Source organism: Scomber scombrus, chromosome 19, assembly GCF_963691925.1.
Source record: "Scomber scombrus chromosome 19, fScoSco1.1, whole genome shotgun sequence".
Lineage (NCBI taxonomy): Eukaryota > Metazoa > Chordata > Actinopteri > Scombriformes > Scombridae > Scomber > Scomber scombrus.
Window position 1 is genome coordinate 9,003,907 of NC_084988.1, and position 27,845 is coordinate 9,031,751.

Genomic DNA, 27,845 nt, shown 5'->3' on the forward strand with positions numbered 1-27,845 from the left:
TGTTACAAATTTTGATTGAGTATTTGACTCATATTTATTCAAAAATTCAAAAAGCACCATTAAAAAAATAGTTTATTCAGTGTCATTTATTGAAAGTGTTCTCCAGTGTTATGTAACGTTGGACCATCAACATAAAATGTAAAATCTAAAGAGTAAACTCTCTGCTCTTCGAAAGCATAATCAGGGATTAATCACAAGTTTAATAAAGACTAATGAGGTGTTAATGATTAATTTGTGGCTCCAAAATGATGTACAGAGACTAATTATGAACAGTATGTAAGGGTTAAAAACTGACATCAAATACCAAAACTAAAACACACACTTACACAGTCTGCCGGACACCCTGATTGCTGCGTGACTTGATGTAGTTCAAAGCCGTCCGGTCCTTCCTGCTCACCTCATCCATCTTCTGCTGGCCGAGCCACGACATCTGCATCTGAGGACTGAAGACCAACAACACACTTTTATATCTCATTCTGTGTATTTCTGCTTATATTATAAAAAGCTGAATTCCTTACAATTCAATATGTAAATGTGTCTATGTAGAGTACTGTACTGTATTGTATGTGCGTGCACTGACTTGTGTACGAAGTCGTTCTCTGATCCGGGTTCTGAGTCGGGGTCTGGCAAGTGTTCAGCTGGTCTGTTCTCTCTGAGGACTGTCGAGGTGAGCTGAGGAGTCTGCAGCGCCCCCGGTGTTTGTAAGGTGTCATTACGCATCAGCCACGAGCCCTCCACACTACTCTCCTCTGAAAATGAACACAAAAAGAAAGTTTAGTCTTTTTTTTGCCGTAACAGACCGAAACCATCGTCTCTGTAAGTGTGTGCTGAACTGCTCACCCTCGATGCGTTTCTTGTGTATTGGCGGTCGTCCCTTCTTGCTGCGGACTGAGCCGGTCTTGCTGCTGGAGCCCGACGTGACAGACATGTGGTCCTCGTCTCCTCCCGTCAGCAGGCTGTTCCTGTAGGAGATCAGCGGCAGCCACACGTCCTCCCGACGCTCCGACATCGACTCCGACATGAACTTCTCCAGATAAGAGTGGCTGTGGAGATGTGCAGCATTTTAGCATTTAGTTAGAATTCATCAAGCTTGAAATGAAAAGATACAGGTTTGAAGTGACAGATTGAGTTTTTCCCTGAGGAAAAAAAAGATAGAAGGGAGCACTTACACTGTCTTCTTATCTTGGCGGATTAGTTTGGAGGAGAATTCACTCAAGACCTCAAGGAAAGCCAGGTTGATCGGAGGAAACTCTGGACCCCGAGGATTCTGGTACTTAAATGCAAACTCTATTCCATCCCTGACACGAGAGAAAGAGCACAGGATAGAGAAAGAGGGGAAATATGGAAGACAGATAGTGAGAAAAACTGCATGTTTGGATATCAAGTTGGTTTTCTGACATTCTGAATGTTTTAGTGTTTTGAAGATGGCTTTTCTTGGTCTGGGCTTTTCAAGGAACTCTTCAGTGAGATAAAATAGTAACATGTTCAAGTTTTGTTTTACAATTTTAAGGAAGCATTACCAAGAAGTTGCACTTTTTTTTTTTTACATTTATCTAAGAACTTTCTAATTCCACTTAAACTTTAACATCAGTTCTGGTTTTGTTGATTTCCTCTTGGTCTGATTACAGCCGTAAACCTGATCTACTGCGCTCATGATCGTACTTGTGCAGCGTGGCGACAGCCTCTCTGGTTTTGATCTGATCCAGGCCGAAGGTGAGGGCGAAGCGTCGGGCCAGCTCCTTGATGCCGCTCACATGAGATGATGTTCGGTCCAGGTTGGGACCCTGATCCTGCAGCAGCTCGTTGAACAGCTGAAAGGCACACACACACACAGACAGACAGACAGCAGAGTCCATTGATAAAAGGTTTGTGGATGTGCACACAAGAGCACTCATAAAGAATTACAAGCTGGACTGTGTTTGTATCTTGTGTTCAGTCTTTGTCAGCGACTCACCTGCTGCAGACTGAGGATGAGCGTCTTGGCACATTGAATCTTGTCCGTCTGTCTGGTTTTACTCAGAGTTTCCTTGATGATGTCGCCGTAATCATTATAGTACTAGAAACAAAACAATAAGTTTAATTTGATTACTAATGTTCAATCTCCGAGATTTTCAGCTGACAATTTCACAGAAAACCTTAATTGATATAAATAACTTAAAATTTGGACTTTGGTTGTCACCATTTTTCATTTTTTTGAGCTAAATTTACTTTCTTTTTTCTTAAATCTCTTTGTTTATTTTACCTGTACATCATTGTTTTATAATGAATATGATAGCAAGATAAATAAGTTTCACTCCACAGTATACAGTCTCATTTTCACATTAAATTTTTTAGGATATCACAGATATTAAGGATATCAAAACTACTGTAAATGTCTGTTCTGTCCTCTAGTACAGTCAAGATTAAAGATGACTCAGTCTTTGCTTTCAGCTACATTAAGCCACGTTTTCTCTGTTCTTCATTTTATCCTTTTTAAATCACTGTTCTTCCTCATGTTCTTGTTTTGACCCCATTCCCATACTGACTGTGCTCTCCAGTTTTTATGTGTCCTTTTCATATTGCCTTATTATTTTATGTTGATCATGTTAAGTACAGATGAACAGTCACCTTCATGTAGTGTTTGAAGATGTCGGCAGCAGCAGGCATGTCTACGATGTCATAGATGATGAGTTTACAGAAAGCAGCGAGCAGGTTTCTCCTCTTGTGGAGAGCCTCGATCTTGTTGGCCTCATCCTCCTCGTCTCCTTCTACGAATGGAAAAGCAGAGGAAAGTGTTGAATAAAATGGGGCATTTTGTTGATTTATTTGTTCATTTTTTGGATCTTTTTCTTTCCTTTCATCTTTTTATCTTTTCCTTATGACCTGCATTCTTTTAAGAGTGGTTGGGGGCTTGTGAAAGATCTCTCTCTCTTACCCATGCTCTGGCTCTCATCATCCTGGTCGATGAAGACGTGGTCCAGGACGAAGTTAAGCAGCTCGTTCTGCAGAGCGCTGTCTGGGTTGAAGACCAGTGGCTGGAGGCCCTCCCTGCCGCCAGAGACCAGCTGGTGACTGAAGATCATCAACAGGTCGCAGAGAAGCATGAACGCCTGAGCAGAGGCCAAAGGAAGAGTCAGGGTTTGATGGAAAATGTTAACAAAAACTTGCTTGTTTTGTTAAAGTAAATGAATGATTTTTTTGTGGGCAAAGAAGAAAAATCCACTCATGATCATCCATTGTCTTTTGGATAATCAAGGTAAAAGGATCCTTATGAGAAAATAAGGCTGCACTTTTAAAATCTTAAAAATGTGTTACCCAAATGTTCTCATTACTTTGATCTATCTTACATTACATAAGAATTTGTTGATTTAAGTATGCTTCCTTGTGTGAAACACATTGTGACCCAAGTTTTGAAAAGTGTTCCATAAACAAAGATAAACATGTGAACACAAGATTTCCTCTCAGTTACTGTTTAGAAAGTTCTATTGTGCTTCCAGAAGTTGGCTGATGTTAAATATGATGGATCTTGATTGTGCCTGAGCCACATAAGTGGACATAATCATTCATCGACTTCGAAGCTCATTCTTCTAAACAACAAATATCACAACATGGAACAATGACAGAAAACACTTTCTGAACAATAAAAAGTCTTGAAAATGTTCTTTTCAATTCAATTTCTACAGTCTATTTTATCCTTAACATACATAACAGAACAAATCAATCTGTCATCGTCAGTATTCAGTAGCAGACATTGTGACGGTTATGACCAGTTTGTAGATGACAAACTACACTGTTTCCAGTTAGAAACAAGGTTTTTATTCACCATCAACTACTGTTTCTGACAGTAATGTCCACAGAGATGTCAGAAGAAGATGGGTGTTATGTTTTCTTACTTGTTCTTTGACTGGTGTGTTGACGTTGGACAGGCACTGCTGGCACACAGCCAGGAAAGACTTCACTACTCTCCTGAGAGCCACCAGGTCATCCTGTACACACACACACACACACACACACACACACACACACACACAGTCAAGGCTAAAATGTCTCGCTCCGGATAATTGCACCAATGAGATAATCAAACTTTAATGAATTGTATCTATCGTCAACAGATTTCATTGATGCAGAAGAATCAATACGCTTATGTTCCTGCGGGTTGAGTCTGTCAAAGGGCTCAGAGAGTACAGCGGGACATGGCTGATTGATTAATGATGATAAAGTTTTATTTATTTTTTCATTCTTGACACATTATCTGTCCAAACCACAGGACATGACTACTATTATAAGTTATACTGTACCATTATTTATTAGTGGTTGTGTACTCTACCACTATGTGCACACTTACTATGCTGTATTTTGTATTTATAGCATTAGTTTTTCATTTTATGGTCCATTTTTAACATTTGTTCAGACACAACATATGAAAATGTACATTCTGAGCAAACACAGGCTCATTTACAATCAATCAGTGTGGTCCATATCAAATAAACAGGTTTAAAAATAAAAAAGATCTGGTACATAATGTACATGTTGCAAAAGGAAGGAGCAGAGACTGATTCATATCTAGTTTAAATTAAGTTGTGAATATCCACTGATTCCTAAAAATGGCATCAAATTTTGTACACACATTTCTATTTGATTACATGTGTGCTAAAGGTATTAGCTGTATTTTAAATTTTGAGTGCTTGTTTCAAATGTGTGATTGTCACTCACTCTGTAGGACTATGAATTAAAGTTTAAAAAGCTGATCTGTGTTAATGGGTAAGAGCAACATGACATATCATGGATGCTTATGGGGTATCTCTATGCAAGGTTTGAGCCTTAAAGAGAACTTCAAATTTTATAAAACAAATTGACAGAGGTTCAGACTTCAGTCCACCACAAAAATCAGCCTTGGGACCTGCTGCCTGTGTGGTGTTTAGGTGTTAAATGAGATACATTGAGGGTAAGCCCCTGGATCAGGGATCAGCATCCCGTCCAGTAGTGAGATAGATTTTTTACACCTAAGCTGCTCCACTGCAGAAATACAGATAAGCTCCTGTCCCTGTGGGCCACAGAGGCTCAGAAGTAACTCTGAGCCCCTGACTGAGTATAAATCTGGTATCTGAGTGAGGTGTTAAATCTCTGTCAGTGAGAGGTGTGCTCAGCACCTTGCTGGGAGCCCCTTCTGTGATCTTGACCAGCTGCCAGAGGATGGAATAGTGGGAGCACTGCAGGGCCTGGACGGCTATCTGCTCTGGCATGGAGCCCTGCTCGATACCGGCCTTCAGCAGCCGGTAGCAGTTCCCGAACAAGTCCCACCGCGTCAAGTCATGAGCGCTGAAGAAGGAAACAAGAGGGAAAGACATTCGGTTTCACAGTTGTGCTTTCATTCAACTTTACAGTACCTCATGGCGCTGCAGAGTTTGTTATCGTTTGATCTATAATAGCATCCTGTTATTAAGTTCGAGGAATAGATGAAAGGTCAGAAGTAAAGAAAGTGTCTTACTTGTGGAAGGCTGTGAGTCTCTTGAGAGTAGATAAAACGTTGTAGATATCGTCATCATCAGCCTCCTCAGCCTGCAACACATCAAACATCTGTTAGTACAAAAGGACTAGACTTTATATCCGCTTACCTGAATTCAGAAAAAAAACTAAACAAAAGATGGAGACCAGACACTGACAGTGTGTACTCTGTAAAAGTAACATTTTGACAATCCTTCCACTGCAGCTGAAGAGGAAAACCCTGTCCATTGATACTCAGAGATGGAATTTTTGAACAGAAAGACTAACTGTGGAAAACATCCACATTATTTGACTAACTTAGGCAGCTGAAGTCTCATATTATCATAAGATAAACCTTTTTAAAATGTTTTCTGTTTTCTCATCACTTACAGTGTAAGTGCATTATGAAGTGATCTTCTAATGTTCAGTATGAACAGGAAGAACGATTACAGCTAGCACTGTTTCAATGCTAATTTGGATTCCTGATTGTTGTTTTGAGACAAAAATGAAAATTGTGAACCTGTCCTTTAAACTCAAAGGTAGAGCAAAATGATTTTAAAGACACACACTTTCACACTCCGCAACATCAGTCATGGTGTTGCACTTAGTTGTTCACAAATTCAGTGTCAGTCATAGTTGTGTGATGAAGGAAAAAAAGAGCTTAGACAGAAGTTCACACCTTGTCTACGTCTATTCGTCTGCACACTTTCAGCCTTCCTCTGCAGTTTGAGGCTGAATTTTAAAGACAAGCCTCACTCAAAGACATCATATATCACGAGTACACCCTTTCCCTCCCAAACCCACACCTGCCACCCTGTCCTTCATACCTCCTGCAGCAGCTCTTCGACAGAGTGTGTAAAGCGATCGCTCATCTCGTCGATGAGCTGCGAGCGGGCGATGTCCACGCGGTTCATGATGGTGTATTCTTCAGAGCAGAGGATGCTGTAGGTCTTACTGCATGCTTCAAGCACGTCCATCTCGATGTGCTTCTCCACCACGAGCCGGATTTGCTTCAGTAAGGCGTCCAGGTGCTTCTCCATACGCCCGGCGCTGTACACGTCTAGGTCGAAGAATTGGGGGATCTGGAGCAGGTTGGCTACCTTCTCTGAGTCTACCTGGTACTGTAGCAGCGAGGAGATGGAGAGACAGGAGTTAAATAAAGAAGTCAGGACGTGTAGCAGGTCACAAGCTGAAAACAAATGAACAGAGCGAGAAAACAACCCAACAAATCGGCCAATCAATCCGCACCTGACACTTTGTTTCTGCTCCTCAAATGGTCAATAACATTTTAAGTATTTAGCCAGCACACTTGTCAAGAGTGACACGCATTCAATAACACATCCCATAAATACATAAGTAACACCTCGATCAATTATTTCGACTAACAGATCAATCACCCAGCCCACTTGTTAATCAGTGCCATTATTCTCTCTGTTGCTGGCCCTGTGCAGGCTGCAGCTATGATGGGTCTTACCTTGGACAACAGCATGGGCAGAGCCATGATGAAATGCTCAGTCAGTTTGTTCTTATCGTCTATCTGGGTCTTCCTCTCCTTTGCTGTCAGCACCTGGACACACAGAGACAAAACTTAAGGCCAAATGTTTTGGGTGTGTAAAAATAGGCAAGAAATGTGTTAGAAGTTAAACAAAATGGAAAGTTCTGTCCTCTTAACATGACCAGAAAGTGTTTATTGATGATATGATGAGTTATTCATGTCGGAAAATTCTGCTATCCCTTCTTTGCCCCCTGAGCAGACACTGATACAAGAGACCTTAAAACGCGTGAAAATGGAAACAGGTTTTCAAGTGTTGCTCGAGGTCTTTGCAGGTATTTTCACGTGGCCTCTCATCTCAGCTGGCTCACCTTCTACTAACCTCTTACAACAACTCAAACTGAGTACTGACAGAATGGCTGAGGTGTATGGTGTGTGTGTATTTGACCTACCCGTTTGCCGGTGCCTCTCCCAACAGGCGGGTGTGCCTCTGCTGCCTGCCGGATGGTGCAAACCATCAGCTCTATCAGTGCACTCTCCTGTCTGTCTGACAACACTGCATAAAGATGAGGAGGAGCGAAGAAAACAGACATAAAGAGAGAAAAAAGAAAAACAAGGACATAAAAGGGAGAGTTAGACTGTCAGTGAAGGTCGAAAAGAGAATGACTAAAAGAGACCAAGAGGGAGTTTCAAGGAATGAAATACTATTGCATCATCTCTTCTTCACTTCATAGGCTTAAAGAGAGGCCAAGAATGGTGCAAGTGTGTGTGTGTGTGTGTGTGTGTGTGTGTGTGTGTGTGTGTGTGTCTTACACTCCTCTCCCTGCACAGGCTCCTCCAGCAGAAGTTCAGCCATGCATTCCCAGTCTTTCAGCAGCTCCTGAGAACTTTCCCACAACGAGTCCACCAGATAGGCTGCATGCTCATGGAGCTACACACAAACACACAGAAACCAAACTGAGTACACGTGTGCAGGTTTTGGGGACACTGTGAAAAAAAAACTGTGACTAAAATCAATTTTGTTACATCAACATCCTCAAACTACAGCAAAAATGTCTCATCTCATTGTGACATGATAATACATTTTTCTCAATAGCCGTATAGAGAGCCTCTCCAATGATGTAAATGTGCCAGTTTCATAGTTTTACCGCACTCCACCACACCAAAAGAATACAAATAACAATATATTATTTATAATCATTAAACAATCCTTCTTCATTTAAGTATCTTTACAATATGTGTTGGTGCACAAAACTGTTTGTGAGTGTTACCTCACTCTCCAGAAAGAAGAGCACTAGCATGCGGATGAGATTTCCGTTGGGACTGCTTCTCCCTCTGCGCTTTGCCAGCGCTTCTTCTGCCTGGGGATCGTGACGACTGAACAATCTGACAGACAGAGAGGGAGAGAAAGAGAAATCAGGAGGGAAATTTAGAAAAGAGGAATAGATATACACCACAATTAAATGGCAAATAAGATATAACTGAAACTTTCTTTCAGTTCAAAATCATTTTAATTTAGATCATTCAGAGGCCTCGGGATGGACTCACTTCCTGTGCAGGAACTCTCCAGCAGCGACAGCCACTGGCCGGTGGGCAGAGTAAACCAGGTGGTACACATTCTCACAGTCCTCATTGGACAAAGCGTCTTCACTGCCCCTGCAACAAACAGTCAAAATGGGTTACACTCAGCACATCTATTTCAGTCACCCTCAGTAAAAATTAAAAAGGAGTAAGAGAATACAAATAACAGGGTAGCCATGTACAATAGACTTTAACTGTGAGGAAACTGAGACTAGGGATTGAAATTGTTGCTTTGTAATGGTGACACCAAATCAAATTAAATATGCATGTATGTATTCAGCTGAAAAACTTAAATTAATACTAAATGTATTAAGCATGAAGGCATTCCCCTGAAACAGTGATTTATGTGTTCAGTTTCACAAAGAACTGCGGTAAGTATCCAGGATATTTATGGGCCTTGTCTCCTCCAAATTTTAACAAGTGACCAAAAACGTGTGTGCTTTTGATAACTTGACATTTCTGTGATAATAAACAAAATGAACCAAGATCAAAATACTGTATTACTCCTGCCTGTCATGAACAGTATAAAAGATACGCACTGCAGAATGAGTGTGACCAATCTGATGGCCTCCACAGCCACATCATACTCCTTATCCAGTGTCATTGATACTATACGGTCCTGTTGAAACAGATGAGATTTGCACAGGGAAATAACTGGGATCAATAAGCAAATTCTCTTTAGTGATAAGACATTTTTTTTATTTTAAGTGAGTCATGATTCGGTTTTTTCGTTCTTGCTGGCATTACCTTGAAGCGGTTGGTGAAAAGCTCTAGCTTGGGGAACAATTCCCGGTTTGTGTACAGATTCTGCAGAGCCTTCAGACACTTCAGACGCACCTCTCCTTGCTGGAAAAAAGAGGAGAGACAGTTCAAGCTGAGCAAACATCACAGAAAAGCAGAACCTGGTGGGCTGAAGGTTTAACATTCTGTCTTTGTGTAAATATCATCAGTTCCTTTAAATTCATTCAGTAGTGGTGCACTAACATATCTATAAAACTATCTTCAAACTAGTCTCGAGGACATATGAGGAAAGATGTAACCGTTTTTCAGCTTAAACAAGACTGTCTGTGTGACTCACCCTATCATGTAGTGTCCAACCAACATATTTCAGGTAACTATCATTAAGGAAAGCATCGCTGTACATCTTCATCCATACTCCAATCTCCTCAATACAGATGGCTCTGATCTCAGCAATTGCGTCTCTGTGAAACAAGAAGACAATCATCACTTTCATTTATATAACCACATTGGCTCTGATACGCAACGTTTGACTGTTACCGACATGTTTGTCATCACTATTATCATTAAAACTGATAGTAAGCTGCTGTTAAGCATCACTAAAACAATCTGAAGTAACATTATCTTTAAATAAATTTGAAATAACGATGGCCACATGAACACCAACAAGCAGGAATTGTACCTGTAGCGATGCACAAAGATGCCTTTGAAGATGGAGTTCATCATATTCTCAATCTCATCTTGGTTTTCCTGAAGCTGTACAGACAAAAAAAAAAACACAGAAATACACACATCATTTATAAAAGACATTTGACAAACATGCTGTAATACAATGCAGTATAGCTAAAGATTAACAGTGATCACAGCTGTAATTCCTAATTATTAAAACAATTTAATTTCCTGTGCACTTTTGGCATTCTTATTAGATATTACAAAATAACAAAAAGTCAGTATATCTCAATGTAATGCCTGAGATTCTGCATTCTGCTTACAAATACTCTGAATTACACAATTATAGCTGAAAAGTCACATAAACGCTAACAAACCTCCTTCCTTTTCTGTAGCAGCAGTTCCAGCTTCTCATTGGCTCGTTTGCCGGCTATCTTGTTCCTCTCAGCCTCGTACTGTCTCTGGGTGTTGTCCTGGTGGATGCTCAGGTTCAGCGCCACGTTCACCAGCGCCGTCATGAGCTTCATTGCTACGTGGGGGCAAACACATACACGGCTCAGTGATAAATACACACTCAAAAAGCCTCAGACTGCAGCTCATAGGAAATAAGATTGTATGTGGGACATTTTGTATCTCGTCTAGATTAAATTGTGCAATATCAAAAGTATACCAGAAATGAATTACAGAGAACTTGCAGCACACTAAATAGTCAGAGTCTAATCTGTCAAAAGCATGAAGACCTGAAAGTGAAGCAGTTGAGTCACACGTTTCATTAAATTTCAAGTGACAGGTGGATGTTCTACTGTTAATCTCGCTGGATTTTAATCGTTTTTACTGTCATCACAGACTGTGAGCCTCTTTCAACAAGGCTGAACTATGCTATGATTATGACAGCGGTGTTATTACTCACTGCCAGCAAGTACGGAGGTGTGTGTAATTTACTTACTGTAATTAATGTTCAGCAAAGTGCTGCACAAATACATGTCTTTTTAAAATTGTGGCCACAAAATAGACTCATCAAATTGGTGCCGTTACCTGCTAATGTGGACGTGTGTCTGAAGGCTCGGACTTGAGAGTCAGACAATCCTGTGAGGAGTGAGATCACTGTGTCCATCATGTACTCGTCGTAGATGATGCTGTACTGACACTGGCGGATCAAAACGCTGATGAACTCGCAGAAGTTGTAGCGGAACTTTTTCCACATCGGCCCGGGCATGGTGAGAGGATAATCACCACTGTCCTGTTAAAAAAAAAACATGGAAGAAGTGATCAGAGAGAGACGGACCTTTAAAGGATCTTGGTGCTGGTGAGCAACCATCCTGCCGAATTATCTGATTAACATTTCTTTGCAGATAGTAAATGTAATAGTCATTGCTCACTTCAGTGTCACAGTTAATTTAAAGAAAAACTGGTCTTCTTCTACTCAGCCAGCAGACAAATATAAGGTCAAAAGTCATGTTTAACTGTGGGACAGAACAACCTAATATGGTTTTAATATGGTGTTGTGTTGTATGTATGTTAATATGCTCTGTTTGTTTATTTCTTATAATTAATTCAAGAATAAAATTGATTTAAACAGTTTCAGGGTTGAATCTGTGGGTTCAAGTAGTTTCATGAAATGAAGGCTCACAGACTTAGAGCAGCTTAAATTAAAATTCATTTGGCAAAAAATGACTCAAACATGAATATACACAAGACTAAACATCTGATAGCTCATCCACACACAATTACAAAAAAGTCATGTTAAAAAAAAGGGGAAAATTAGCTTAAGATTTGACCCATGGCCCATTATTTACCCTCCACTGTCATACTGCGTGTCTTCAGATCGACTGTTCATATTATTATGTACAAGTGACCAAAACAGTTCTTTTTATTCACACTGTTGTATTATTTGCTGCTATTAAACTATAAAATCATGCTTTGGGACGTGATTTTTATTAACATGGACACTTTTGATCATTCTGGCTGTTTGCCATGATTTTCTGGTCGTGTTTATTAACAATGAAAGAGGCCAGAAGTCCTTTCATCTGCTCAACCACTGCTATTTGTTTGTTATTCTATCCTCTGCTTGTTTTACTATCCGATGTCAAAAATGTGTCATGTGGTTGGAAGTTGGTTAAAGAAAGTAAAATAAATGAAAACTCATTTGAAATGTGTGATTTACATTGACAGTTTAAATATGATACATTAAATATTTCTGTTCAGACTTGGAAAAAACATCCAACTTACATTAGATATGAAAATAAACTAGTCTGTCTGTTTTAAGCACTGTAGCTTTAATTATCCAGTGGAGCATAATTTCACTGCTATAATCAAAACCTGAGAAGAGCACACACTGAGCACACAGCTTCAATTGAAAGGCCATAAATTAGCATTTCTAATAAATACTGCTGAACATGAAGTTCTCTCCGTTACCTCATCAAACTCCTCAGTCATCTTGCGGATGATCTCGGCGTTCTGCATGTTCCTGAACATCTCAATCCTCACAGTGCCTGGTGAGGATTTCAATTATTGTCAGATTATTATTCCAGTTGTCTGACACCAGCACAAAGAACATGATATTTCTGTAAAGGGCCATTACACTAAGTTGCAGTAGTCTTACCTTTGCAACCTGAGCACTGGATGAAAAAGTTGATGAGGTCCAGCAGAGCCAAGTCTCTGTCCTGTTTATACGACTCGATCCATTCATCAACCACAGACTATACAAACACAAGTACAAGAGTTAAGTTTTAAAATATGTCCAACACATGTGTGAACTTGAAAAACTCAATTCAAATGACATGAGGCTCACCCAAATGTTTGATTAAAACAGAACACTGTACAGATTTATTTTAAAAGATATTTTCATTTAGGTTTCAAGTTTGTATTTTGAGCATGGACACATTCTTTTAAGCCCACATGCACCCACCTGCATGGCGCTCTTGCCCAGTTTAACCACTTCGAACAGGGTGACGGGGTCTCCACCGTCTCCATTATGTTGAGCCACACCGTTGGCTTTCCCTCGCCCTCTTGGTATGCCAACGGATTTCTCTGTTGGCGACTTCCGGGGCTTCTTATTGGCCTGGAGGGAGGGAGAAGTTGATTACAACTCTGATAAAAAGCAACTCTTACTCATTTAGACAAACGGGTACACAAATTAACACATACAATCACACATAAAAACCAAGACAGTCACACAGAGGTTACATCACTAATTCCCTCTTTCTGAACTTGCACACAACACACACTGAGCCTCATACCGGAGCTTGTTTTCCAGGCCTCCCTCTCTTCTTCTTTCCTTTCGCCTCTGGATCTTCTATCTCACCGATGCTCATACTTAAGCCCACTGCATCTGTTGCCCCAGACTCATTGGATGAGTCCCTGAGGAAGCAAAACACTTTATTCAGCAACAGAGCCGATGAAATTTTAAATAAAAAGAGACAGATTATGCAAAAATGTATTAATTGGCAGTGAAGTTACTGTCTTCTTTTATGAAATATAAACATTGAAATAGTTGTGTTTAGAAATCTTGTGCAAGGATTATGTTTTAGAGTTCTGGTTACACACTGCAAATGTGAGTCACTCAAAAACTGAAGCAAAGGTTCAGGGGAATGTTTCAAAAAGGGCTACAGTGACATTATAATGTTAATAACATCCATCTAATGTACAAAAGCATGAAGAACAACATGTTTGCAATTGGGTGTTCAATTTTGTTCTACAGTTCATGTTTTAGATTTTCTTTTCCTGTGCCTTAGTTAGTGTTTCACTCACTGTAGGACAGGGAGCTCTGAGGTGATCATCCTGGCAAGTTGGGGGTGGCGGTGAGGTGTCTAAATGCGTATATGTGTGTCTTCAGGACTGAGTGCGTTTTAGGTCCAAAGGCAAAGGGTACAAGACAGCAGCTTGGATGGGGGAAAGGTCTGGAGGGGCAGGGAAGAAAGGTTCCAGGACTGACTGCACTCTGGCACTTAACTCTCTTCAGCTCCTGAAAAAATACAGAAAAAAAGAGAAAATGATGTTAAAGCATAAATAAGCAAGTAACAACCATGATACTAATGATGTGGGTGCTTTATTGGAGCTACGCTGAAGTATGTGCAATAGTTAAGCATGTGCACATACAGGCAAATCTCATTTAGACACTTTAGAGAAGCTGTAAAGTTACTGTTATTGTTGTTTTGTTTTTAATTAAAGTGTGATGCTCTAACAGTTTCAACACTGTTATACATCTGACAGTTTATATAACATCTCAAGGTTCAGTCTCAGAAGTGTCACAACTGAAAAATGTCACTGAAAGCAGGGAGACAGAGCGAGAGAGCGAGAGAGATGGGCCAATCTTTCATTCTGGTGGAACAAGGTGTGGAGGTGGAAATGGGGAGAGGAGGACACCAACTGGTCGCTTTGAGAACTACGCCGGCAAAATATTAGGAGTGTGGGGAGGATCGGCTCACAGGAGTGATGCTGTCAAACAATTTCAGTGACATCTCTGAGACTTGAAACAGTTTTCTTTACAAATCATCACAGTCCATACATTTAGAAAAACATTATTGAATTTAAAGCAAGACCAGCTCAAAATGTCAAGCTGCGACATCATTTTAAACTTTGTGAAAGTAAAATGCTAAAAAAAAATTAAATTTAAAAGCAGAGACATGTGTTTTCCTCTGATTAAAAAAAGAAGAATGAAACAGTCAAGAATCTTTGTTTGACAAAGGGTGGAGATAAATTTGATACCCAGCTATTTAAGGCCTGCATTGTTAAGATTCCCAGGTGCCACACATCATGCAAACTCTATAAAACAATCCCACAATGCCTTGCAGGTAAAGCTGACAGCAAATGCAAATATTCACCCAGTAGACTTGCAACTAACTTAATTAAAACATATGTTGTCTACTTGTTTATATTCTAATGGGAGCAAAGAGCAGAGGTGGTGCAATACCACACCTAACCACCAGAGGCAGTATGATCCACAAAGTCCTCTGTCTCAAAGTCCATCTCCAAACTGTCTAATTGGGTTTAAACTGGGAGAAAGTGGACTAAGAAAAATCACCAAACACTCATCTAACTCACAATTTAGCTCCAGTTCATTTCTGCTCACTTTTAAAGTGTTTTAAGAGAGTATTTTTCCCCAGAGTGTGTGTGAGTGTATGCGTGTGTGTTATAAAGTAGGTCTGGGCAACAGTAGGGGGCAGGCTAAGAGAGTGTGTATTTAAATACTGTCTTCCACACAGTGTTTGTACTGAGGAATAGCACAGGCAGGAGAGCCCTCTCTGTCAACACACTGAATTACACTCATGCATGCACACACACACACACACACACACACACACACACACACACGAACACACGCACACACACACAGTCATCTCCGTCTGGCACAGTGGTCTCACATCAGAACAAACTGCATGAGAAAAAGAGACTCCAGGTGATCAGAGGATTTACATCAGTACAAAGCATGGTCAGGTTTTTTTCACAGTCTGTAACTCTTTGGTGTTTTGTCGGTTTTTAAGAATATTTAATAAAATCACTCAACTTCAAAAGGCAGGGCCGCAGTGGGGCCGCAGGGTTTTAATGGTTGGGATTTTACCGGCTTGCAACCACAGCTTCCTATTGATTTTGACACTTTATATTCCTGCTGCAGACCTGAATTACTGAATCTGATGACATGGCTGCACATATTAATGTTGAGGGAAAATATCCCATCTGTCGTGGAGCAGAATTTAAAAACATGGATGGAAAAAAAAGCAGAAATGATCACAATAAAAGATGATGAATCCACATGCTTTTCTTTGAATAATGGTTTTATCTACCCTGAAAGTGATTTTCTTCACATATAACCTCTGTGCCAGCAATGGCATTGAAGGTATATTCAATAAAATAGGAGTAAAAATGTAACATTCAAAACCTGACTTCTAAAAAAAAAAACATACTCTCAAGCTCACAGAAAAAAAGGATAAAATCTCCTGCTATCATCACCAAACTCTGATGCAAGCCCCTTAAATTTTATCACTATGTAATGTAATCCTCTAAGTTTCAGCAAAACTAATTTAGATGCTGGACTGTGACCAACTAAATCAACAATTCATTAAAATATGAAATAAAAATAAATAAATAAATAAATTCTGGACTGTCAAACATGGTGCAAAAGTTTAACCAATATGGATTTGGTGACAAAATATGAAAAGAGACAAAAAAGGAACTTTCCATTAAAACAGTATAAATGGTACAACTGGTCTGTTTAACATTGACTGCTATATTTAATATATCCAAAGTACACATACAGTGTGCTCATGCACAGACTAAAAGTAAACGCCTGCTAGAAATCATTTAAATAATGCAACTGTTATGGAGATGCTGGTATTAGAGTGCCTGCAATAAATATATAGAGTATGGTACAAAATCAGCAACACAGATATAGTACAGCAACAACTGGAGTAGCTGAATTGGGAGAGTAAACACAGGAATGCCTAAAGGTCAAAAAAGAAATCAGCTAAAAACTTGTGTGAAAGTGGGAAGTAAATGACAGCAATAATGCGCTGGCATTAATCAATCATCACCTCATTTAGTCTCGTCTAATCATCCTGAGCGATTTTAATTTGCAGATTAATCCTGCTACACTACAACACACATCCTTCACAGCGCCTGCTGTAGTTGAACGTAATCGAGATGTTGACGTGCAGTGGAGGTGATGATGGAAACAGGTGATCAGCGCTCGTTTACAACGGGGGGGGGGGGGGGGGGGGGTAACTGGGATCAAAGCCAAAGTCAAGCAGCTTCGAATGACTGACAGAGGAAAAACACAGAGGAAGCGGGACTATTATGTAATTTCACCACAGTCCCATCCGCTAACTCTCCCCTCAACTGCTGGGGGTGCCACCCCACCACCACCCCTTTACTGTCTTCCTGTCTGTACTTCATCTCAGCTGCTCGCTCATATTTTTACCCCGACATGCTCCCCCCCCGGTTATCATCAGATTATCTTTCACTGAATGGACAGAAAGCCAATTTTATGTTAAAACAATTCTTTTTGTCATGTTTTTTTTCCCGTCCTGAGCTTTACAAAGAGGAACCGAAGAAAAGGGGGTGTGTGTGTGAGTGAGTGAGTGAGAGAGAGCTGTTATTGACCAATACTCAATACACATCAGCTTTCCTCATTTTGTCGACACACTGGCACTCTCTTGCTTTCTCACGCACGCACGCACGCACGCACGCACGCACACACGCACACACGCACACACACTGTAGTAACTGCAACAGGGGCTATGAATAATTTGCAGTGAGTCTCTCCTCAGCTGTTCCTCAATTTTGGAGGATTGGATAGAAGCTGTCAACTACATTCACTTTACACCTCACTCTCCCATTTTTAGTTCAATTCAATTTCATCTATTGCCACAAATGTCTACAAACTCTCCTAATAAACAAATTCATACATAAGTTCTTCTCTTTTTTTTTAGACAAACTGAGGCAGAACAATGAATTATACATGTAAAGCTCTTTCTCCGTTTGCTGCATTATAACTGTGATGTGATGAGCCGGGACCACATACTGTACATTTCCACTGTGGGAGATAACAGCACTGACTTGTTAAGATCTTATGACCAGACTGTGGCTGCGAGAGAAAAAGAACGAATTTGTTAACGTTAGTATTTAGTGCTTTTGCATCTGATGTGTAAAAATCTATTTCTTTGTATTCTTACATCAAAATCTAATCCTGTTTAATTCCTGTAAAACTAAATATGATGTGTGCTTATGTAGGCTCGGACCAATTTGAACAATACTATCATGACATCCACCCATCAATCAATATTTGTAATTCATATCGTTGTATGCAGCACTTTTTTGTATTAGGGCACTTCTGTATTGTCCTGTCAGCCATGTATATTTTCCACTATTTATTGTATAGTCATGTATTTCTTGACTGCAGGTCTGTGTAGCACTTTTGCTTATTAAGACAACTTTCCCTTTGGACATTACAGTTTATCTTGTCTTCAAATTATATCCTGTTTCACTCAGTAATGTAACACAATACAAAAGTTGAATACTCTTAAGAGGAGGTTTCATTTAGACTTTAAGAGAGTTGATTATGGCACCGTCAATCAGTGCTGCCAATTTGCCTCAGTGGCCAACTGCGGTACTGCAAAAGAAAAAAAACCCTCCCACAATATTTCTCTTTGTATTAATTTATTAAACCATGAAAGTTTAACATTTGTAAATCTTTCTCATAACCCAGAAAAGTCAATTGTGAGTGTGATGTCATTCTAATATAAAGGGGTCTAGCAGGCTGAATGTTGAATTAAAAGAAGAAGCAAGTAAACCATTTTGGCTGAATTTTACTCAGATAAATGGGTGCCATCTCAGTATTCAGTACATAACGAGGTGGGACTCAAAGATTTCAAGAAGCATTGATAGCATAGGAGCAGGAGTGTAGGTAATGGATTTGCCGCTAGGTAGCGTCTGCCTAAAGCTTGCTGAAACTAAAACTGGGACATAAATGGAGAAGATTTGCCCCCGTGGGAGAAATCCAGGAAGAAACGCAGGCTGCTCAAGACACAGTGACAAAGAGACGACTACAGGAAATGTTTTCATGAATGGGAGAAACACTGAGAGCACTCTGAAAGGGGTTAGAAAGGTACTATTGAAAGATTTATAATGAAAGTTGGTGAATTTTTGGATTTCCTCCTAGTATATGGGGTAGATACTGGTGGAAAAAAAACATGTTGCAGTCAGTGTAAATCATGCAAATCTTACCCACATCATGAAAGAGAGCATTTCACCACACATGCCTTGCCCCCCCCCCCCCAAAAAAAAATCACACTTTATAATCACAGCTGCTCCATTTACAGCACAGCACGGGTATCGAAATAAATCATGAGGAGAGCAAAGTATAAGAAGTTAGATTAACTAAACTAAAGACAGGATTAACGTATTTGCCTTGCAATGAACAAAATATTCACTCTGTAACATTCACAGACACTTACAAAAACAATTACACACCCAGCCAGTGGAGGAGCTTAATTCTGCTGATAGGAATGCAGACATTTGTACAGCTGGTAGCTGGTTGGAGGGCAGCGTCTCGACTTCCAAGCATTTCAAAACATTTGCCCCGACATTCCAGGTGGTGTAACAGCGTGTGTGTGTGTGTGTTTGTATTTCTTCACAGAGGGTGTCAAACAGCAACAGGAGATCCTGTGCTGTAATAAAAATTGCTCATGAAAACTTCTCCTGAGCTTAGATTTAAACCTTAAATAAACGAACAATTTCAAAACGTGATGTAGGCAGAAAAGCTGAAATCTGATTCAGTTTATGGGGAACGTTGCAGCCAGAAGCCCCAAATAAACTTAACGTGGATTTCTTTGGACCAAATAATGTTGCGCAGGTTGTTTTGTTTCTCTAAAACATGGTTTAAAAAAACTAGCCTGCAGATTTATTATTGGAAAACTTGTAGATTTAAGGCTGACTGGTGGAGAAGCTGAAACCAGTGACCGTACTGGAAATGACAAGCTGTACAACGCTGTGTCATTATCACAGAACAAAGTGTCAACGGCAAAAACTCTTAGCTTTAGCATTTTATTTGTATGACTTTTACTTATTACAATATTATTATTATTAATAGAGAAACATATATTTTGTATGTGTGTTTTTTTGTACGTTTTATCTTGCCTTTGTAAAGCACTTTGTGACTAAAAGGCACTATATATAAATAAATGTAACTCTATGCACAGTTCTTTGTTGGAATACTGTACTATCTACAAGTATATACACACATCAAGAAGTATACTTTTATTGTGATGATGTTCCCAAAAACTTTATTTAGCCTTTTAAAAAACATTTTATTTTTTCTTAAGAAATTTATTTTGAGTTGAGATACTCAGCACTGACTCTTAAACTGACAAACACACACCAGAGGTTAGGCGGAGCAGTTATGAGTGCTGCTTCAGAGGCACTAAAAACAACCCTCGTATTAACTATCTGCGGAGTGACTTCATCATCTCTGTGTGTATGTGTGTGTGTCTCTACTTAAGAGCAAGACAGAGAGACAACGAGTGAGCATCTAAGAACCACTTAACATGCATGACATGTTCTCTGGGAGGCAGGCCGACGTTGCTATAGCAACCGGTATGGGTCATAAGCCCGGCGGTGAAGGCATATTTGATTGGTTGAGTGGAGGCAGGAGGGACCAAACTGAGCAGAAGGGGAGGGAGGGGGGTAAGCAGAACAGAAACGGGACCGGTTACAGATCCAATCAGTGCTTCGTAAAATCTCACAGAGTTTCATAGGATTGTTTCAGTGCTGTTTCAAGACCGACTTTTTCCTCTTCTTCGCTCTTTAACGTTCAAACACACTCATCACAAAAGTAGCTTAAACGAGCCGAACGTTTCATCATTCGGTCCAATTAGTGATAAACTTAACAACAAATCCTCACCTCAAAATTCTTTTTAAACCTGCCTCAACAACTTCATCTACCAAGACGCTGGATCGACCAAAGAATGCTGTTAGATTATTTGTACTGTGAATGCTACTTATTATAAAGCACTGTGCAGTAGTTTCTATGGTTTCTGATGAGCCTAAAAAATCATTAATTCATGGCTCAAACTGGTTTTAATTGTCAGACCTGAAACAACAAAACACAGGCCTGTTTTATTAGAGCTGTAATGATTATTTGATTAGTTGATTGACCAAAAAGACAAGGTCAAAAGTTTTTTGATAATCAAATAATCGTTTTTGTCATTTCTAAGCAAAAATGCCAAACATTTATTGGTTTCAGCTTCTCAAGTGTGACATTTTGGCTTTTCTTTCTCATACATGATAGTAAACTGAACATCTTTGGGTTTTGGACTGTTGGTCGGACAAAACGAGACATCCTGAATACGTCACCTTTGAGTCTTGACAAGAATTTTCACTATTTAGCTGTTGTGGCTCCTAAATTATGGAATGATCTGCCTCTGCACATTAGACAGGCCTCTTCTCTGTCTGTTTTTAAATCTCTTCTCCTTGGCCTTAGACACCTTGTAAGACATTGACTTTATTTGATTTGATTGTTTTTATTGTAAGGTTATTATTTTTACCGATGTTTTGTGTCTTTTAATTTATTTATTTTGTATTTTATATGTAATTTTATGCCTCATGTGAGCCTTTATGTCTTTTATTTATTCTTCTGTACAGCACTTTGGTCCACTGTGGTTGTTTTAAAGTGCTTAACAAATAAAGTTGGATTGGATTGGATATTTACTGACATTTTAGTAGACAAAACAATTAATTGAGAAAATAATTGGTGGGTTAATCAATAATTACATCAGTTGGAACACCTATACAGTTGTAGTCAGACGGGCAAAAATGTGGGGGGAAAACAGCAGCCATTAAATTAATTTCAACAAAACCTCGACAGAGCACAAAAAGTTGAGAAAAAGACCATCCAGAAATCCCTTCCTCACAATATAAACCTTCAAACTCATGAATCTATTTCTCAAAGCTGCCTCTGTACCCTGAAAACAACACACCGCCTCCAAAACAGTTTTTTAATGCAATTCAGTCTTTAGTCTGAACGCCCAGTAGACGCTTAATACCTCTGCTGAAGGTGCCACCAGAAGTGAATGAATGATGGTGAAGGCGACACAGGAAGATGAAAAAAACAACAACCCAAAAACAAATCTCAATCCAAATTTGCTAATGCTGAAATACATGCCATTATTTTGTGATCTTGTGAAGCACTTCTGTCATCACTCTACTTCGAGATGCTAATGAGTGAACAAAAAACAGAATGACTGCAGGTATAGTGAATACATGACAACCTGATAATGTCTGACACATCCGTTTAGAGATGCAGCGGTGCCACGACAATGTGTGAATTATTCCTACTCAAAAGCAATAAATCTGTTCCAATGCCGGAGGCTTTTGTGTTGAGACACCTTGACGGCATAAAGCATAAATTTGGTTTTACAAAAAGAAAAAGAAAAAACAGTTTCACTAAAGCCACTGTCTTTTCACAGTGACCTGAAGCCCTTGATCTGTGAAAGAGAGGCTGAAAATAATATGGCTTCATTGTCTCAAAGCAAAAAAAATGGAGAATAAACACTGGATCTCATCAGCTCTACACTCAAAAAAAGAACTTTTTGGTATTGTAAAATATACTAGATTAACTGTTTACATGTTTTATCATCACTGCACATAAACCTAAAAATGGTAAGTAAGTTTTAATTAATCTAAACATAGGCTACAGCAGATTTGAATCAAAGAAGACCCGCGCAATTTTAACGGTCGGACTTCAGAGCGTCAGAGCAGCGAGAGGAGACGGTGACTGCAGCTGCTTCTGCCGCTTCATTCCGGGGGTTTCGGAACTTCTTCATGGTCGAATATCTTCGTGTAAACTAGTTATCATCTCTCTACATTTGTGATACTATATGGGTCTGTGTGTAAGAGAGAGAGCAGTGTTTGCTCGGCGCAATATGCACTCTTGTTTATAACTGCCTTAACTTTCAAAGCTAACGGTGCAGCTGCTTTATGTTAGCAAGTTTTTTATTTGAATGTACTGAAATGAGTTTGAAACATGCTTGCTAGGCTGCTGAACAAACGAAGAAGCTGTTCTTATATATGTTAAATATTGCTCAGCAAATATTTAATTAAAGCTACAACAGGACTGTGCTAATGTTAGCTGTCCTGTTGCTCTGCTAGGAAGTCAACCCTTCACAGTATCATGCTTTGTTTTTTATTGCTTATTTTCAGTAACATTGTATTTTACTTAAATTGACATCTAATCAAGGGGAATGTTCAAGTGTTTTATTATTTAAACAAATGTAATTTAAATCTTAAAAAAAACTTAAATTATTATTATTTTTTTTTAAATCTTATGAAGTTACATTTCTATCAACATGAATCAGAACAATACAGCAGGGAATTGTATCCCCACATGTCAAGCCCAGGATATAGCTACTGCATGATGAGCCATTGGAGTGTAAATTGAGGGCTACATAGGAGGAGTGACTGTTCAACATAGCAACATTAGTCTCATTCAGGCAAGTACATCTAAATATGCATGCTATTATACTGCAGTTGTTATTTTACCCTACTCTTCACTGCATAATCAAATATAAACATGGGACTAAATGTTTTAGATCTTTGTTTTAATAACATGAATTCTGTCTGTTCATTTACAGGTTGACCTTATTCGTAGGACAAGCCAGTGTAGTGAATGTTGCAATTGCACTGTTTTGTAGGGCTGTAAAGTTTTACTTGAATATGAAAAAGCACTTGAAAAGCACTGCAGTAAATTTAAGAGCAAGGAAATATTCACGCGAACAAATGTTTGCCATTTTTACTGACAAATCAATACATGTTTTAACATTGTTACAGTATAATGCATATGGTGGGAGTTTGATTGTTTATTTGAATTGACCATGGAGTTAAGAGTAATTTGTTGTTTATATTGTTAATTGAAAATTGTTTTTTTGAGTGTATTAGGGTCAACGACGTAATACAACCCAGTGTCAATTGTATTTTTTCAAAAAAATCTGATTAAATACAGGAAAATAAAATGTGGAATATAAATAATCCACTTGGCAATGCAACACTATGTTTTGTAACAAATTTTACATAATTTGTCAAAACTTTAGTACAAATGATTGTTTTAAGGATATGTTGTGCTCAATATTGACAAAATGCTTTAAAATTTGTAGAAATACCCCAAAAATGTTCCTTTTCAGTTTATGTTTTAAAAAGAAGTAATTATTTATATAAGTACACTTAAATACACTGTAAGTGGATGAAATATTTAATATTTATCATTCTTTTGTGGTTACACCATTTGGCATTTTCAGGAGCATTCAGTCTTACTTTTGGTAAAAAAAAATATATTTATTTATTTATTATTTTTAAAGATATTTTTAAATTGCTCATCTTACCAACCCTTATCTGTCACTGACCCATTTACAGAAACACCTCCATCATTATGAGATCAATAAAGATTGATCTCACCACAGTGTACAGCATGTATTACTTTGTGTTGTTTCAGTAAAGGGGACTTCTCTCTCTCCTCGTGCCCCCCTCCTCCTCCTCCTCCTCCTGTACAGGGTCAGTCACAGTACAGCGCCACTACAGCTGGTAATGATTCAGCCACACTTGTCACAGTGACACTTTGGGCGAAGTGGATGCCAGCAGCCATGTGGGCTCAACACTTTCACTACCACCACCATACACGTTTCAACAACACAGCAAATATGATAATAATGTGAAGCACCTCTCTGTAACACTGAGCTCCACTTTCCATTTAATTGATTTAATGTTTTAATGGCCCCTCAAAGAGGATTTTAATAGGTGATAACAGTGAGGTGATTATTGCTTTCACCTGCATTTGGCTCAGTAAAAACGAGCTGGTGATGCAAATATTTTCATGAACACACTAACACACACACACACACACCTTCTTGCCGTCGTGCTCCCCGCTGGCTGATCCTTCTGACAACTATAACCTGTGCTGCATCTGCTTTAATTGGCCATTATCTCTACACACAGAGTGTGCTAAACCCATGTACACTTGTGCGGCAGTCAACACAGAAAATCATAAGACTGGATTTCACCACTAATAGCACCAAGAGGGAAAAAAGGCATTAGCAAAGTAAGAAAGAAAAAAAGACTTACAAAAAAAAAAGGGGCAGTTGCTCAGATACTATACATATCTAATGCTCTGCCGTCAATAAAGCCGATGAAGGCTCGCTTGCTATTTCTGTCTCTGCAGTCAATAGTTCAGCATATGAGAAAAAGTGGTGAGTAAAGCAGAGTATTAACACTTCCCACTAAGACCACGCATGACAGCAATATGGTCATGGAAACACGAAGAACTAACAGAATGGAAAATAACCCAGAAGAAAATGCAATCCTTGTGTAATTTGTAGCTAATTGAAATAACTTGTTAGCCTAGTAAGAGTTCCTCAGTTTGCTTTGCTTTTATAAACCACTTACTCAGACGTGTGGAGCAATGATTTTAGCGTTTGAGTCCTACCTGAAACTTTAAAAATCACGGTTTTCCTCACCATTGTAAGACACAGTATTTTTTCACAGCACTCGAGATGAAGAAACAGAAAAAAAAAGAAACATGCTGAGAGTCTCCGCTGTGTTTTGGTCTCATTTATGGTCGCTCTGTTCCACTCCTCTGCTGTCTGTGTTGGAGGTTTATCTTTTCTAAACTTCACTCACGATTTTGATGTCAGGAATATTATTTATTTTACTGACATTTCAGATTTGTTTCCAGTGAGATATTATTGTGTGACTTTACTGTTGCTGCTCTAGAAACAATATTTTGTTATATCTAAAATATAAATAAATTCTAATCCTGTTCTGAATTCATTCTTTTTTTAAATAATAACTCAAAAAGACTAAGAGTATGAAGCAGACTGATAAGAGTCTGGATGAGAAAGATAAAATCCTAAGCCATCCCTACAGCTAGTTAGTGGCTTCACTCTGACTTCAGGAGGAAATGCCTTCACCATCAGCCTCTTTTTTATTAATGTTATTATGTGATTATTACTTTTCATGGCACACACAAACATGTGAAAGATGACTTCAGACCACAGCGCTTATGTATCTGTTTGACTTCTTCATGCTTTCTTATTGATTTTTTGAAATTGTATTCATCCATTGCATGATTAGACATTCTTTCTGATGTCAAAATGTGTTTGAATAGTAAAACACAGAATTCAGAAATATTTAAGTGGAAAACAAAGAAAAAAACCCAAATTAAAACACATTTCATAAGGCCCTACATGAGCTCACACAAAGCTAAAAAAAAAGCTAGTAGAAAGCACTCTTTACACCTAAAATCTGCTCAGGAACTTAAAACTGACAGAGCACAAGTGTAATTTGTGATTCAGGCTTGGGAAGGAAAACTCAATTATTTTCACATGCCATTATTTCTGCCTGGCAGACCACAGTAGGCTACTTTGGGGGAAAAAATGTCAACACAAAGCCTATTGCTCACATTAAAGTGAGCTGCAAACAACTATTATTTTCATTTCCTATTAATCAAGTGTAAAAATGCCCGTCTCAGTTTCCCAGAGTGAGCATCTCCAGATTTACAGTAACAGAGAACTAGCGAAACTGGCTCATATTCACATTTGAGAAGCAGAATCACTGGAGTTTTGGCAGAATAGCTTCGAAAATGACTTCAAAGGTTCATCAGATATCAAAATAGTTGCTGATCTATTATTTGTTCCAGCTGTACATTGGCAAAAAAAAAAGCAGTTTTCTCTTATTAAAATGAAAACTCCATAAAAACAGATGGCTTACATCCCAGTTCTCAGGGTGAAATGTGAGCGCTCTCAGATGTAACAAACACGAATTTCTCCACAAATGGACTCGATCGTTTCAAAAGCCAAAAATAAAAAAAGATGGCCAATAATTATGAGACAACGATCAACTGCGGTTTCCACTCGCTCTAGGAAGCCCGGGAGCTCTAGGAAAGCTTGGGGGGAGAGCGCGGACACACCGAGAGATCAAGAACCTTTTCCTTGATGGGTTTCCACATGACAGGAGTGTTATTACCTGTTTTAGCGAAGCTGTCACAGAGATACACTACAGTTACTCAAGCAGAAAGAGCCGAATGTTTCCAGCCTCAAACTCAGGGCTAAAAAAAACCAAGCAAAACTAAAGATTTCAATGCAGCTAAGCCACATCTGTACTTTATGCATTCAACCACAATACAGTGCACCATTACCTCCAATGCTCAACGTATAGAAACCTTTTACTCGTAAAAGCCTCTTTAAGTGAAGTGCCCAGTCACATACAGAAAACAGATTGTTGTGTAGATTGTGTGCCCTCAACATCATCTCAACTTTTCAAAACAGATAAACAGACAGATGCACAGCTCCTGCAGAGCCCAAACAGACTGGCAAAAGCTAAAGCTGCTTAACTTTCACCTATCGACTCTCTATAGCCACTTACTGGCTGAACTGATGTAACATGAAGCTCAAACCCAAGGGGATTCAATTTTACATCTCTCTTTCTGTGTGTGTGTGTGTGTGTGTGTGTGTGTGTGTGTGTGTGTGTGTCAAGTGGTCACACACAAATCTGACATGCTTAATCATTAAAAACTGATCAAATAGCAGCCTATTGCACAGCGCTCGTCTTTACAAGGTTGGTTTCTGTAGCAACACACCAAGTGAAGACCTCAAATGAAGTTGTTTTTTTACCCTCAATGGCCATTTACCACTAATTATGTCCTTAAAAAAACAACATTTATCTATACGCTTCTGGCACTATGGGAAATTTGACCCAAATCAGTCTGAGCCATTATTTGTAACTGTAAACTTCGCTGCATATCTGCTCTCCTCCCTGGCACACTGTAGTCTCCTCAATGTACATTTACCACCAAGATTTATGACAGTGTTAAGATGTTGTAAGCAGCGAGAGGCATAGAGAGAGGAGTCAGGTTTGTCGCTGAAGAATACTCGAGCGGTGTCAAGAGGTGAACGCCGGGGTGGATTAGATGATACCGGATGGATTTAAATGAATCCAGTTAACTTGAATCCCAGTTGACCCATTGGCCTTGGGGATCATCCCTGTGACTGGAAAACGAGACGATCAATCCTACAAGCGTCAGGTCACAACGACGCAGTGTCCTGAATCACCAAGAACTCAGTTAATACCTCACACGGTGATTTGTTTCCGATGACTACATGTGTAATGTTTGGAAGTGTTACTGAATCGTAAAGTAAACCAGTTCTCAAGCAGAGTGTGAATAAAAACAGATTGATGCCGTCTATCAGAACTGACTGAGCTGGTTTCCTGCAAATGCCAGAAGGGCGAGCCCTTAAAATAACAAAAGAATGTGTGCTATTGTCTAAACCAGCTGGTTAGCTGTCATAAAGTCCTGCAGACATCTACAGTGTGTGAATGTGAAGTATATCACAGTAGCTCAAAGTAAGATAAATAGACTGCTTTA

At 39.2% G+C, this 27,845-nt stretch overlaps 1 protein-coding gene across 1 annotated transcript in view; it reads right to left on the minus strand.

Annotated features, from left to right (window-relative positions):
- Nucleotides 1-27,845, minus strand: part of stag1a (STAG1 cohesin complex component a) — a 49,417-nt gene that overhangs the window by 2,767 nt on the left and 18,805 nt on the right. Inside the window, exons 2-29 of the mRNA XM_062439692.1 lie at nt 13,694-13,907; nt 13,183-13,303; nt 12,852-13,004; nt 12,546-12,642; nt 12,359-12,435; nt 10,979-11,183; nt 10,321-10,472; nt 9,957-10,030; nt 9,615-9,738; nt 9,284-9,382; nt 9,076-9,155; nt 8,504-8,611; nt 8,227-8,341; nt 7,769-7,886; nt 7,408-7,511; nt 6,938-7,030; nt 6,291-6,584; nt 5,468-5,538; nt 5,130-5,298; nt 3,873-3,965; nt 2,915-3,089; nt 2,608-2,747; nt 1,955-2,056; nt 1,663-1,811; nt 1,170-1,298; nt 841-1,043; nt 581-749; nt 327-443 (exon numbers count right to left, since the gene is read on the minus strand). Coding sequence (XP_062295676.1) covers nt 327-443; nt 581-749; nt 841-1,043; nt 1,170-1,298; nt 1,663-1,811; nt 1,955-2,056; nt 2,608-2,747; nt 2,915-3,089; nt 3,873-3,965; nt 5,130-5,298; nt 5,468-5,538; nt 6,291-6,584; nt 6,938-7,030; nt 7,408-7,511; nt 7,769-7,886; nt 8,227-8,341; nt 8,504-8,611; nt 9,076-9,155; nt 9,284-9,382; nt 9,615-9,738; nt 9,957-10,030; nt 10,321-10,472; nt 10,979-11,183; nt 12,359-12,435; nt 12,546-12,642; nt 12,852-13,004; nt 13,183-13,303; nt 13,694-13,722 — 3,560 coding nt within the window. The 5' untranslated portion in view covers nt 13,723-13,907. The remainder of the gene's footprint in view (nt 1-326; nt 444-580; nt 750-840; nt 1,044-1,169; nt 1,299-1,662; nt 1,812-1,954; nt 2,057-2,607; nt 2,748-2,914; nt 3,090-3,872; nt 3,966-5,129; nt 5,299-5,467; nt 5,539-6,290; nt 6,585-6,937; nt 7,031-7,407; nt 7,512-7,768; nt 7,887-8,226; nt 8,342-8,503; nt 8,612-9,075; nt 9,156-9,283; nt 9,383-9,614; nt 9,739-9,956; nt 10,031-10,320; nt 10,473-10,978; nt 11,184-12,358; nt 12,436-12,545; nt 12,643-12,851; nt 13,005-13,182; nt 13,304-13,693; nt 13,908-27,845) is intronic.